This window comes from Pogoniulus pusillus, chromosome 19, assembly GCF_015220805.1.
Source record: "Pogoniulus pusillus isolate bPogPus1 chromosome 19, bPogPus1.pri, whole genome shotgun sequence".
In the NCBI taxonomy this organism is placed as follows: domain Eukaryota; kingdom Metazoa; phylum Chordata; class Aves; order Piciformes; family Lybiidae; genus Pogoniulus; species Pogoniulus pusillus.
The window spans coordinates 2726859-2740061 of NC_087282.1; the positions used below are offsets into that span (position 1 = coordinate 2726859).

Here is a 13203-nt window from a genome sequence, read left to right on the forward strand (position 1 = left end):
TCACACTATAAGCTTAGTTTTATTACAGTACTTTAAATATACTGAGTTTGATCTTCAGTTACACTTCTGCACTGGTTCTTTCTATGCAGAGCTTGATACGGACAGCAAAGAAAAAACTTCATAAAGAAGATTATTGTCTTATCATGCAATGTAGGAGGCATCCTGTGGCACTATTCTCTTACCCCATTTATTTACAGTACTGCTGAGCACGTCACCAATAAATACTACAGTGTTTGTCTTACTCTGCTTTTCAGGGCACCCAGCAATGAGTGGGGAGCCAGGCCCTGTCACACATGAGTTTCAATGAAGGAGTGTGTGTGTGTCAGCATTGGTGCTGAGCTTGTGAGTTCAGAGGCTCCGTTCTGAGATTTCACAGCAGCACTGTACTCACAAATGTCCAGGAAAAACTCATAGTTCTTTACTTTCCAATCTTTAAACTTCTTTGATGTTAAGTTGGGGTCATCCAGAAGGCTGTTGATAACTGTGAGGTCTCCTTCCTTGGCCTATCAAATTCCAGAAAGACACAGCACATGTCAAAAGGACATTTATGCCACAATTTCTACTCCAGCACCTCATTTCTGGAGAAACTACTATGGACACTTGAATCTTTTAGCTATGTTCAGGAACTACTACAACCAAAAGTGTCTGACAGTTCAGTCTTGGGCTCTTTCTACATCATAGAATCAACCAGGTTGGAAGAGACTTCCAAGATCATCCAGTCCAACCTATCCCTCAGCCCTATCCAGTCAACTAGACCATGGCACTAAGTGCCTCATCCAGGCTTTTCTTGAACACCTCCAGAGACAGTGCCTCCACCACCTCCCTGGGCAGCCCATTCCAATGCCAATCACTCTCTCTGGGAAGAACTTCCTCCTAACATCCAGCCTATACTTCCCCGGCACAACTTGAGACTGTGTCCCTGTCCCCTTGTTCTATTGGTGGCTGCCTGGGAGAAGAGCCCAACCCCAGAGAGTGCCAAATAATTGTTTGTTTGTTTTTTTTTTCTCCTTCTTAAGCTGAAACATAGAATCATAGAATCATCCAGGTTGGAAGAGACCTTTGAGATCATCCAGTCCAACCTAGCACCCAGCCCTAGCCAGTCAACTAGACCATGGCACTAAGCGCCTTTGCTTTCAGCAGTTTTTAGGGGCTGGGAGCTTAATTCTAAAGCATTAAGAGGTGATACTTCTGCTAGTTTATATTGTTTGGATACAAAATTTAAGGATGAAGCCTTACTTTTAAAGTGCTCTTGAGAACTCTGATGTGGTGCAGCTTCTCATTGATCACTGGATCGTTGCATCGCTTCACAAAAGACTTGCGGAACTCCTGCTTGGTGGAAGGACGCTGCTCTCCGAAAGCTGACAGGCTAGCCTGTTCCAGGGACTTGTACAGCTCTTGTAGGCCATCTGTGTTTTCTCCAAGATCTTTTGTGTTTTCTGAAAGAAAATAAAGAAGCCTGACAACAAATCCAATCATTCGGGTGGAGCCCATAAAACCAGCCAGCAGTTGTGCGGATGCCTGCCTAAAGTAACCCTGTAACACAGCCTCCCAGTGTTTGATAAACAGGAACATTTTGATCAGCCCCAGAGCTACATCCTCAGCACTACGTTCAAGCATTTCAGGTACAAACTTCTGCATAGCAGCTGATGAATCTGCAAACATAAACCAGTTTGACCACAAAAAACCTGGCTGAGAATAACGACAGCATTGCTCTGGCTTTCAATGGCAGTGAAGAGGATCAGAACACCTTCAAAAGCTCACCTTCTGCACAGAAACTATTATGCCTTCTAATAGGAACTTTCTCTTCTAGCTTGTCATCTGTTCCTTCTATGGACTTTACACGTCCCTTACCCCTGACATCTCTGTTTCGGGGAAGGCTTTGACTGCGTTGCTTTTGTGGCCTGCTGTGAGAGCTGTGTCCCCTTTGACACTCCACCAGAGGGAAAGGCCCATCCTGCTCATAGTTGTGGCGCCGTTGCACTGGCAGCGTGGCTTGTCTCCGCTTCTCTGGGGACATTCCAGCCCGGCCGCTTGCGTACTCCGCCTCGGGAGGCACAGTCTGCAGGAAATGGAGCCCTGAACTGGTCAGGGGAGTCTCTATCAGGTCCTGCCAGGAGCGTCTTTCTCGGTAGGGAGGCCTGCAGCCTGAGGAGTGTGTGCTGCCTGCTACGTCTTGGCGAGAGTCCTCCGCCGAAGAGTGAGAGTAGGTTGATTCGCTTGAAAAGTGTCGACCGTGCTTGTCTTCAGGGAATGGGCTTGAGGAATTCACCTGCAGAGATACAAAGCACCTGACTGTAAGATGCAGTTTGCACAGCCCCAAGTGAATGACCACAGCATGGAGCATCATGTGAGGTAGGCCAGTGAAACGGACTGGTGTGTGCTCTGATGGGGCAGGACAGAAACCTCTGCGAACAGAACAGAGTTAGCAGTGAGAGCTTCGATGTGAGGGCTGCGTTTTAACCACTCCCTATTCTTGTTTTGCACATTCTCTGCCCACAAGAAGCTCCTGCTGGAAGGAAGTGTGTAACACCACTACGGGGGTCCTGAAGACCTGTGTGGTTTACACTCAAGTCCAGCAGTGTGCTGTGAGGACCTGAAAGTCCTCAAAAGAAACCCTGATAGGATTTCCTTCCTGTTTATCTTTTTTTTTCCAGGAGGTAGGTATCCAACCAAACATACAAACACCACAGCCTTCAGCACCCAGGAAAATGGTGGGATTTTAGGGGACTGACAAACTTCCCATATTATTCTGATTAATTCTTCTGGGGTTGTGTGCAATTTAAGTTCAAAAACAAAGAGAAAGGCAAAAAAATGGAAAAACAGAAAGGGAGGGGCTTAACCTGTGTCTCAGTTGATTAAACAGCATCACATGGGTGAAAATCAGTCTGAGCTTCACCCATGTGATGCTGTTGTCTCAGTCACTCTTTCTGTGGTTCTGGCTGTGTGGGGATGGTGTCATTCACGCTGCAGAAAAATCTGAAAGAAAAATAGAGGTCAGTCCTACCTGTGCTTAGAAACAGCAAATCATTATCACAGCCTGTGTGCCCTATCACACTGATGTTCCTCTTCGCTGCTAGAGCCTCTTCATACACAAAGTGTTGGGGATTTCCCCCTCAGTTATCAAAGCCTGTCTGCATACAATATATTAGAAGTACTTCTGCCAGCTATTTAACATCTTATGACGCTAACAGAAGACCCTGTTGCTACTGTGGTACTGTGCATAATGGTTCATGCTCTAAAAATGCCCTTGTCTCTAAAGAGCTGTTCTTAAATAAAGTGTTTGCATGAAAAACATGGTTATTGCATGAATGTGACTTGGGCTCTACCTCTAGCATCCAGCATCCAATACTCACACTTGAAAACCAGCCTCAGTTAACACAAACTATCCATCCACTCCATTCTTCTCATAGTCTGAAGTCAACGTTGGAATATTCTCTTTGTACTATTAGATGTAGTCTCCCAAATCCTACCTGAAATGTCATTGTGTTGGTGGCATATCTGTGTAAGGAGACACTTACCTCTGCTTCCTCTGTAACTGACTTGTTATGGAAACATTCAGGCCTTAGCTCACAAGGAGCAGCAATAATGGCATTCTTGCAGTGAGATCTGCCTTTGTGGCAATTAAATACTCCAAACCAAGGAAAATGCAACTCAAGGCACACAGGTTTTTTTTGGTGACCTACTGCCAAATGCAATGTTTGTAACTCACTGAGGGTGTTCGATGGTAGGTGTCACAGAGTGTTGAGGAGCCTTCCTGCTTCAGGGTTAAAGAGCCCTCGATGTCGTCCTGGTCACTTTCGCTCCAGTAATCTGCTAACAAAGCATTTGAGGTTTCACTCCTGTGCCACAAGAAAGTGGGTCTCGCATTTTAAAAGCAGCATTAACATGCCAAGGTTATTTCCAGATATTTCCTGGTCACCTATGTGGCTTGGCATTCACTAAGGAGCATGAAAATGTCTGTCACTAAAGCTACACACATCTAGAAGAACCTGCAAGTGTTCTGGGAGGGCATTACAAGAAAGCAGGTTAGGCACTTAACTCCCATTGTACTTGAAAACCAGCTGCTAACCACTGACTGTCAAAGAGAAGCTTCCCGCTGGATGCCAAAGAAGGGCTGAGCATCAACCGTTCCTCTATGTTATGTAACAGGTTCAGCCAGGAGAGATGGTGAAAAAGGCAAGGCTGGCACCTCAGCTCAGGAGATGCCCAAACGGTTCAGAAGGACATAGTGACCTGCGCTGGCAATGGCTTCACTTACTCTGGGGTGGGTAGCATAGGCAGTGGCTGTGATCTGGGAGACCATATCTCACCCTGAACCATGCATTCTCTGTACCTCTGCTTTCAGATATTCCTTAAAATGATTGCTCAGGGTCTCATGTGCTTGGGTGGTCACAGCAACAAGCAGAGTTCTTCAAGGATGTGGATTCTCATGAGAATTGATATTAAAAGTTATGACACTTAAGTTAATGACGTGAATTATGGCATCTCCAGCTTTGTTCAAATAATGACCAGATATGTACTTGCTGCTGTCTTCTCCTAGTTATAAGCTCTGAAACGTTACCTTCATCTGGATGAACATCCTTGTCATCAGGTGTGTAACCAATTGCTGCCAGACCCAGACGATTCATCCATCTAATAGAACAACACAAAACGAGGAAAAGAGATACTTAAAGAACATCCAGTGCAAATCTGTAGGCATAGACATGCTTGGAAAAGGCAGAGACAACGCTCAGTCCAAAAGCTGAACACTGTTCAGGCTGTTAAAAACACACTTCATCCATGTTCAGAGGTTAACATGTTTAAGTGCAGGATGTCTCAGATGTACTTCTGGAGTTCTGTTTGCATCTCCTGGAGGATGGTTGCTTAGTGCAGTATCAGAGTGTGTTTTAGTCCTTTTATTTCTTCTTACATTTTATCCTGCTGCTTAGAAAATTGCCAAATCCTGGCACCATCTTCTGTATGTCACCAAGAAAATGTGAAGAGTAGATACCAATATGCTAGCTTTAGCAATGACTAAATGGAGTTGTTCAATAGTCTGCGTAGAGCAGAGGATGTCCAGCTCTGTCTCCACCTTAAGCAGGATCAAACCCTCCCTAAGCTGCATCTGCAAACTATTTGTGGGAAATGGTTTCCAGAGACACTGAGTCAAACAGCAAATCGCATTTGTTCCGATTGCCACAGCTATCGATTTCAAGAACTTGCCTGAGCTGCCAAAGTACTACAAAACAGAATGAAGATAATAACTGTAGGCAAACCTGTGCGAGGAACTAAGTTGTATTAAATGTGTATATTCAAGAAGCTAAACCAGACTGTGGCAGTGCTCCACTGGTTATTTGCTAGTCTAGTTTCGTGACAGGCCTTAGGAGTGTTTAGGCTTTTTGAGCTATGATACAACCATAATTTTCCTTTGATTTTTTAAACACAGGATTGTATGTCTCTAGAACAAGAAACTTGGTAAGTACATCAGAGTAAGAACAAACTGGTAAATTGCAAGTACATCAATATCTGCATTTCAGATCAGATGGACTGGTTTCTTTCTTTGTCCCTAAATTAACTAATCTGATTAAAAATAAGTTGCTTCACTTCATTAGGAAAATATTACAGTTTCTATCTGGGAAAATCATAGAATCAGAGAACCAACCAGGTTGGAAGACACCTCCAAGATCATCCATTCCAACCTGGCACCCAGCCCTAGCCAGTCAACCAGACCATGGCACTAAGTGCCCCAGACAGGCTTTGCTTCAACACCTCCAGGGACAGGGACTCCACTACCTCCCTGGGCAGCCCATTCCAATGCCAATCACTCTCTCTGAGAAGAACTTCCTCCTGACATCCAGCCTAGACCTGCCCTGGCACAACTTGAGACTGTGTCCCCTTGTTCTGTTGCTGGGTGCCTGGCAGAAGAGACCAATCCCACTTGGCTACAGCCTCCCTTCAAGTAGTTGTAGCCAGCAATGAGCTCTGCCCTGAGCCTCCTCCAGGCTAAAAATATCTCCAGAGATTTCTTTATGTAAGGTTACTTGATCGTTATACAAAATATAACTGCAAGAGAGGAAAAAGGTAACAGAGATCAGCCTCCGAGATCAGCATCTGCAGCTGATCCATCCCCATGGCAGTTTGGCAGAGCAGCACTGCTAGGGGGATGTGGTCTTTTTGCTCCTGAGTGTGTGACACTATGCTAGGTGATTCTGCTCTGACAGGAGCGTTGGACTGGATGATCTTTAGAGGTCCCATCCAACCCCTTGCATTCTGTGTGAAATTACCACAAGCTGCACCAGAGGAGGTTTAGGTTGAATATTAGGAAAAAATTCTTCCCTGCAAGAGTGGTCAGGCATTGGAACAGGCTGCCCAGGGAGGTGGTGGAGTCACCATCCCTGGAGGGGTTCAAGAAATACGTGGGAATGGCACTTCAGGACACAGTTTAATGTGGTCTTAGGTTGATGATTGGACTCAATGATCCTAGATATCTTTTCCAACCCAAATTATTCTATGGTTCTATGATACCATGGAGAGAGGAGAGTAACTTCTTAATGCTCAGCAAATAGAAACTCGATTACCAGCCTCTTTTCTGTCATCAACAAGGAAATATAAGTGAAGAAAAATGCCCTGTGAATAGACATCAGTAATGACTGAGATGCATTCACAAGGATTCCTTTATTCTGTGACTAAATTATTGACTGTCACCTAAGCGCTTTCTAGAAGCAGCTCTTCTATTAATGCTGCAACCAAAAAAAAAATGTTAATAATTATGTTCTTGGTTAATGAATCACATAATGACAAAAACATCTTTCAAAGACTTGAAGAAAGCCATTACTGAACAACAGATTCTCCACCATCAGGACAAGGGCTTTGCAGATTCAAGCAAGGAAACTGTTCGGTGTCATCCTTTCCCACTTGTCGTAGGACAGGAGAAAGCTTCTACAGACATGTGTGACAGGTGTCATGGTCTAAGAGCATGGTATGTGGAAGATGGTGCGCACAGCATGGAGGCAGAGAATGAGCGAGCTCTCCACTAACAATAACCCAGAGTTCAGCACATATTGATCTGGTCTGGGCAGTGCTCTGCAGTTGCTCAGAGCAATGATCTCAATCTGTAATATTGGATCTAACACTGACTCATTGCATGGCCTTCAGCAAATCGTTCTACATATCTTATGACGTTCATGAGCATCCAAGAGGGACAACAACATTTACTTCTTACTCACAGGGAATTGTTAGAGGGTTTAATTAACTATGAAAATATAAAGAATTGCACAATAATATTGCTTTGCCTTTTGGTATTAAAGCAGAACTGAGCAAATTGGAAATAAAAATGGAAATGGTGATTAGCTTCTACAAGAATCAGCTGCAGGGTTAGGACAACCTACAGAGACTTGCATCAGTATGTCAACAACTCATCTTTATCATGAAGGAAGTAAATTCCAAGTGGCTTAGCAGGTTCACAGGAAACCTTTCTGCAGTGCTCACCAGCATATTTTCATTCAACGACTGCCATGCTGATTGCTTGACATTTGCTTCCCTTGAAAGGCACATTCGTTACTGCAGCACTGAAACACCATCATGCCCTTGCTCATTATTAAGCATCTGTATTCATTATTTTTCAACAGTTGTCCCTGAACTTCTAAAGCCATTAGCACTGGAGCAAAATAGTTCCAGTCATACTTTACCATATGCCTTTGGCAATTAAGCAGAATGTCTCAGCGACTGCAGCTCAGGTTCTGCTTAAGGACCAATGATAAATTGGGACTCATCATTGCTCTCAAAGATAAACCAGACTTGGCTGTTCTGGTGGTCAGTGCATGGAAATTCAAACAGTCGTAAATGTCTTGCTAATTTTAGGTTGTTGATCCTTGTTAATGTGAGGGTTTCAGAGCTTGGAAGCACGTGTAGATGGTGATCTGACAGGGGGTTGGACTCAACGATCTCCAGAGCTCCCTTCCAACCCCTACCATTCTGTGACAACAGGCAAAGTGTTAATGTGTAAGCTTCAGGAGAACATGGTTGTTCTTAGCACACAGAGGGTATCAGCTTTACTCCTATCACCTCGATGTCCAAATCTGCCATTAGCAGAGGTACTCTTCCTTCCCCAAGGCTGCTCAGTTGTTTCTCTTCCAAAGGGCAACAAGATCCCCAGTACTTTCTCACCCCATTTACCACAATCTAGAGTTAGTCTTTTTGTCAAGGCAAGAAAAAGGGCTATCTGGTGATGCTCACTGGCTTGTAATGATAAAATCTTTTCAGATAAAAGAAAAAGAATCTCAATTTTAGGTTTTGTGTGTTTTAAAAAGGCATGGGTGAATGTTTTTGAGGTTAATCAGGAGTTATACAAGTGCTGAGATTACAGATCCTTTTCTTACAGTGAACATATTTTTTTCCTTCCCAAGGAAATGCAAACTCAGTTCAAAGGAACACTGTGTAAACTTGATGAATTTGCTTGATGAGCAAACCACTTTCATTTTAAGAAAACAGGCAGGCAAAGCTATAAAAAGTTCTCAGTGGAAAGCTTGGAACCGAAGCTGTTTGGTTTTGAACTCTGCAATGAATGCCTTGTAGGCAAATGTCAGGTTTCAGGAAGCCAATGTGTCAGAATTGGGCTCTTAGGGGTAGATGACTTCCTGTTTAATTGAGGGTCATGCAGTGCAGAGACTACATGCTACACCTGATGAGCAGCTAGAGTGAAAAAGACCCCAGGAAACCATTTCTCTAATTTGGTTTCAATAGCTGTACCCCTAATAGCTCTCTGAATTCCATGTGATCACAAAAGAACACGAGCTGTTCTGGCAGGTAGTCGAAAACAGCAATCTTACAGGCACACCTCTATTTCTCTTGGCCCCCCAAGGCAGAAAGGTGGACTCTTCTTGCCCCCCAAACTCAGCCTTTTTTCATTGATCATTTCAATGACTCTTTTCCTTTGGTAATTAAAAAACTTAAACAGCACACTGCACCAAGTTTGGGTCTAGGCTGCACAGTGAGCCACAGGGCTTGCATTCTAGATAGAAATCAGCTGTGATGATGTGGAGCTGTGCTGAATGTCTCAAGGATACTTCGCTACAACAATTTACCTGCAGCACTGTACAAGATCTCCATCTATCTTACTGAGCTACACTGTAATAGCCTACAAGGGACCAAGAAGTGTATTAATTATTTTTCATTGCCTGTGCCTTAGCAAAGCAGATGCAGGAAGAGGTAAGGCTCAAGTAAAGTCATCTAAATGCACAAGAAAGTTTGTCTCAATGGTTTCCATTTTAAACAAATTAGACTTGGCTTTAATTAATTCTGTGAAGTACAAACAGGCACTGTTGCCATTGCTTTGGGATAAAATAGAGCTGTGTTGGAGGAACTTAAGTTAAATTTACTGAGATAATTCTGGTTAGTACCAGAGGATTACAGCCCAGGGCCTCTTCTGAGAGTCTGATTCTACCCCCAGGCCTGGAAAGCAATGACTACAAAGGCACTGAGGGCAGTGATGAACTGAGTAGCTGTGACAATAATCCAAACTTGATACTGAAGAGTGAGTCATGCTTGAATGCCTTGAATTGTCAGGAGTCAGGAGCACATTCTCTTACTGATCATTTAATACAAGCGCTGGAGAATGTTGAAGTGGACCAAAGAACCAGAGAAGCAGCTTTGTGCTCCTAACAGACTAGAAGGAAACAGAGGACAAGCCATTACTCACTGTCCAACAGCAATAAGTTTCTGTTTGCTGCCTGCTGTCATTTACTCCTACCAAGTATGGTGATGAGCCTGCCCAAGGTCAGTGTGAGGCTCTGGGATTAAGGGCAACAATAGTTTCCATAGTGGCAGCACACTTTGCCCACTTGGTTAATCCCTTCTACAGCCCAGAGTGAAACAGCAGAGGTGAAAAAAGCAAAACAACTTGGACAACCTCAGCTATAATAAATCTGAGAGAACTATTACACTTAGTGGAGGAGAATAAAAGCCAAAGGCAAGAGGCTAAGCATTTGTGTTTTTTTTAAAGAAAGAGCTGCAAGGCTGTTATCTGTAGGGCTGTAGTTAAGATGGTTCCATAAATCCATGGAGAACAGGCCAGGAAGTAGCAAGTTTCTGTGATTCAAATGCTGCATTTGTTACTACCCCCAGTGCTGGGTAGCATATACAAGGTAGCTGTTACATAGGGAAACCTACTTCATTCAAATGAAAAAGCAAATAAGGGATACAGCCTGAAAAGGTGGAAATTCAACAAAGACTCTGTCCACTCTCACCATTTCTTTTCCTTAAATGCTCCCTTAAAAATTAAGCCAATGGAATCCCAAGGCCTTAATAAATAGAGTAAATAATTATACACTTCCTATCATTCTTGCATCTTTTAATCAGTTAATACCTGTCCTTGCCTGTCACCTCAGGTTTGCATGATAAATATCCCAGTGCAGAAATTTACCTTTCTTTGCTTTTGAGATGGCAGTGGCACGTGGGATTGTTTAGTTAAAAGAAATAAAAAACACCCCAGAGCTGAAGTAAAGTTAAATTTGACTGAATCAAGTTATCTTTAAGTCAATTAAAATATAAATTCCCTGGAACCATTTATTTCATACATTGTGTTTGGTGCAATTTGTGTTTAATTTCTGATGGAAACCTTTGCATTGTGTATTTTAGTTTTTCTTACCTCAGTGGGCTCACTGAATTCACTCTAAAATTCTTTGCAATACAGAATTGATTTTCTACTTGTTATGCTGGCTTCTCCCTCCTCAGTCTTTCTTACTGGACACTTGAGAAATCAATACATTTCCCACCTTGGTTCCTAAGATTATTTTCACTATATTATTTTCCACTCATTTCTAAGGTTATACAGGTGCAATACTAATTTAACAGAATAAAGGTTCCTCTAATAGGAATGGCTAAAATGATGCCTTGCTATTCCCCAGCACAAAAGAAGCACAAAAGCATAGCTGGTGTGTCACAGTGAAATATAACACTGAGCAGAGTGTTCTCAGTGAGCTCATCTCTCCAAATATATCAGCTCTCAGCAGCCACTATTTCTGCTATTTTATTTGTCACAGTTGCTGGAATTTGTTTAGTAAAATCATCCATGGGATAAGCCATGAGGACTCTCTGATTTGATAATGTGACATGACTCTGTTGATCTTGTTTCATGCATTGTCTTCTTAGATTTGTCAGGCTGGAAAAATATGGAGAAAGCCTCAGACAGCTTTAAGAGTTGACAAGTGAACCATGGCAATTTGTGCCCTCTTTGCATGTGCAGCTACTTCCTACACTAAATGGGACATTTTGTTGTTTTAGTGGGTTTTAATCTTCATCGCATCTGAATTTTGTAGTCACAGATCTGATTTGGTGTTTGCTGGTTTGGTTTGGGCTTTTTCCCCCCACAAAAGGATTCTGTCCCAAATAAATTACCCTCCTGGTAGCAAATGAAATAGCACCTTTGCAAGTCTGGTTGTGTATCACAGGGCATAGGCACACACTAACTTGATGATAACTATCATTTCAGATAACATCTACAATAAACCCTAATGATAGCTACCAAAACTGCCATGAAAACTCACCCAGCTGGAACCTCTCTTGCCAGTTTGCAAACACATTTACAGACACTGTTGTGGCAGCACTAACAGTGCTTAGGCAAATCAAAATGGAATGGCCACTGATATGTCAAATGTGGTGATGCTTAAAGGAATCTCCTAAGATAACAATAAGATATTTTCTTCATTGGTCAAATGTGGCTGCTGAACATTACCCTGCTGTAAATTTCTCCTCTTGGATTTACCACATTGCTCTGGATAAGTCATTGCAAATGTTCTGTGAATCACAGAATCAAGCAGGTTGGAAGACACCTCCAAGCTCACCCAGTCCAACCTGCCACCCAGCCCTAGCCAATCAACTAGACCGCGGCACTAAGTCCACCTAAAGGTAATTATTAGCCGCTGCAAGCACCTACCAATTCTTAGACCAACTGTGTCATTGTCAGTACTTCAACATGTGCAGCCACGGAATATTCTTCAGAGTCTTTCTACCAAAGTATAGGCAAGGGATGAAAAGTGACCCTCAGCCAGGTTCTCATATTTAATGCATGCTGTGATTTTTTGAGGTCTAACAGTTACATGCAGGGAGATGTTAGGTTGTAGTTGGACTCAATGACCTTAAGGTCTTTTCCAGACAGATTGTTCTACAGTTTACTTGATTATTGCAGATTTTACCTCAGCTTTCACCCACCCAATGATTGCCTCAAAAGAAAGCTTTGGAGAAATGAAATATTCTTTATGAGCAAAAATCCTGAGTTTAGTATCACCTGAAAAGGTGTGGGTGGGGTGTGGGGAGCATTAGAGGGTAATTTTTTTGAGAGATGAGCTGATCATTGTAAAATTCTGTAATTCTTCTTCCACATATCAGCTCATACAGGCCAAACAATGCTGTTAAATGCTTGATGTTTTGCTACATCTATTACTTCACTAAAAACTTCATATTTTGCAGAGTGGATTTGGTATCTCCAATACAAAGTCAGGACATCTGCCTGTGTCGCTCCTTCACTCATCACAGAGGGGAAGAGCACTGTAATCACAAGATCTGCTGTATTAAATGCAGCTCAGCTCTTTAACTCCTACAAGAACTACAGCAGTACATGGTGGTATTATTTGCAGCAGAATTTGATGAAGTTAATTTGGCAATTTAACCCAGTGCAGAAAGCTAATGCAAATCCCAACTCCCCTGCATTAAGGATAAATTCACACCTGAATGCTAATTTGGATAGCTTTGGGGTAATCGCAGCCCCCTTTGAACAGCTTTAGTGCGATGCCACAAGCCAGTGGCTCCCAGACTGTGTTGAGGGAAATGGTAGCTCAAAGGCCTATGGCAAACAGGCCATAAATCACAGAATGGAGCACTTAGGTGGCTTGCCAAGAAAAGGAGATTCTGAAGACTTATGGCTCAGTCCTAGCACTTGCTGGTACAGTGTTTTCTCCCCGCCAGCACTGTAGCTCTGCTGTTGCACTGCTTGCCCCCATGTACCTCATGGTCTCATCCAGGCTCTGTGGCCTGCAGCTAATTTTGATCAGAAAAGGATTTTACTTATGCTGCAGCTTTTATGTGACAACAAAAAATTAGAGAAGTGAGGTGGCCTCTGGTGCTGGCTATTTTCTCTGGATTTAGATCAAGTTTATAGGAACACTAAAAGAGGGAAACCTGCTGTTTATGTTGGGAATCTCCATTTCAGGGATTCCTATCTGAGAAGTC

General features: G+C 42.9%; 1 protein-coding gene across 1 annotated transcript in view; it reads right to left on the bottom strand.

The window, feature by feature from the left end:
- LOC135183770 (connector enhancer of kinase suppressor of ras 2-like) overlaps positions 1-13203 on the bottom strand; it is a 212135-nt gene continuing 198932 nt past the window's right edge. The window contains exons 20-24 of the mRNA XM_064158971.1: positions 4562-4632; positions 3710-3813; positions 1762-2269; positions 1237-1436; positions 1-503 (exon numbers count right to left, since the gene is read on the bottom strand). Of these exons, the coding sequence (XP_064015041.1) occupies positions 288-503; positions 1237-1436; positions 1762-2269; positions 3710-3813; positions 4562-4632 (1099 nt within the window). The 3' untranslated portion in view covers positions 1-287. The remainder of the gene's footprint in view (positions 504-1236; positions 1437-1761; positions 2270-3709; positions 3814-4561; positions 4633-13203) is intronic.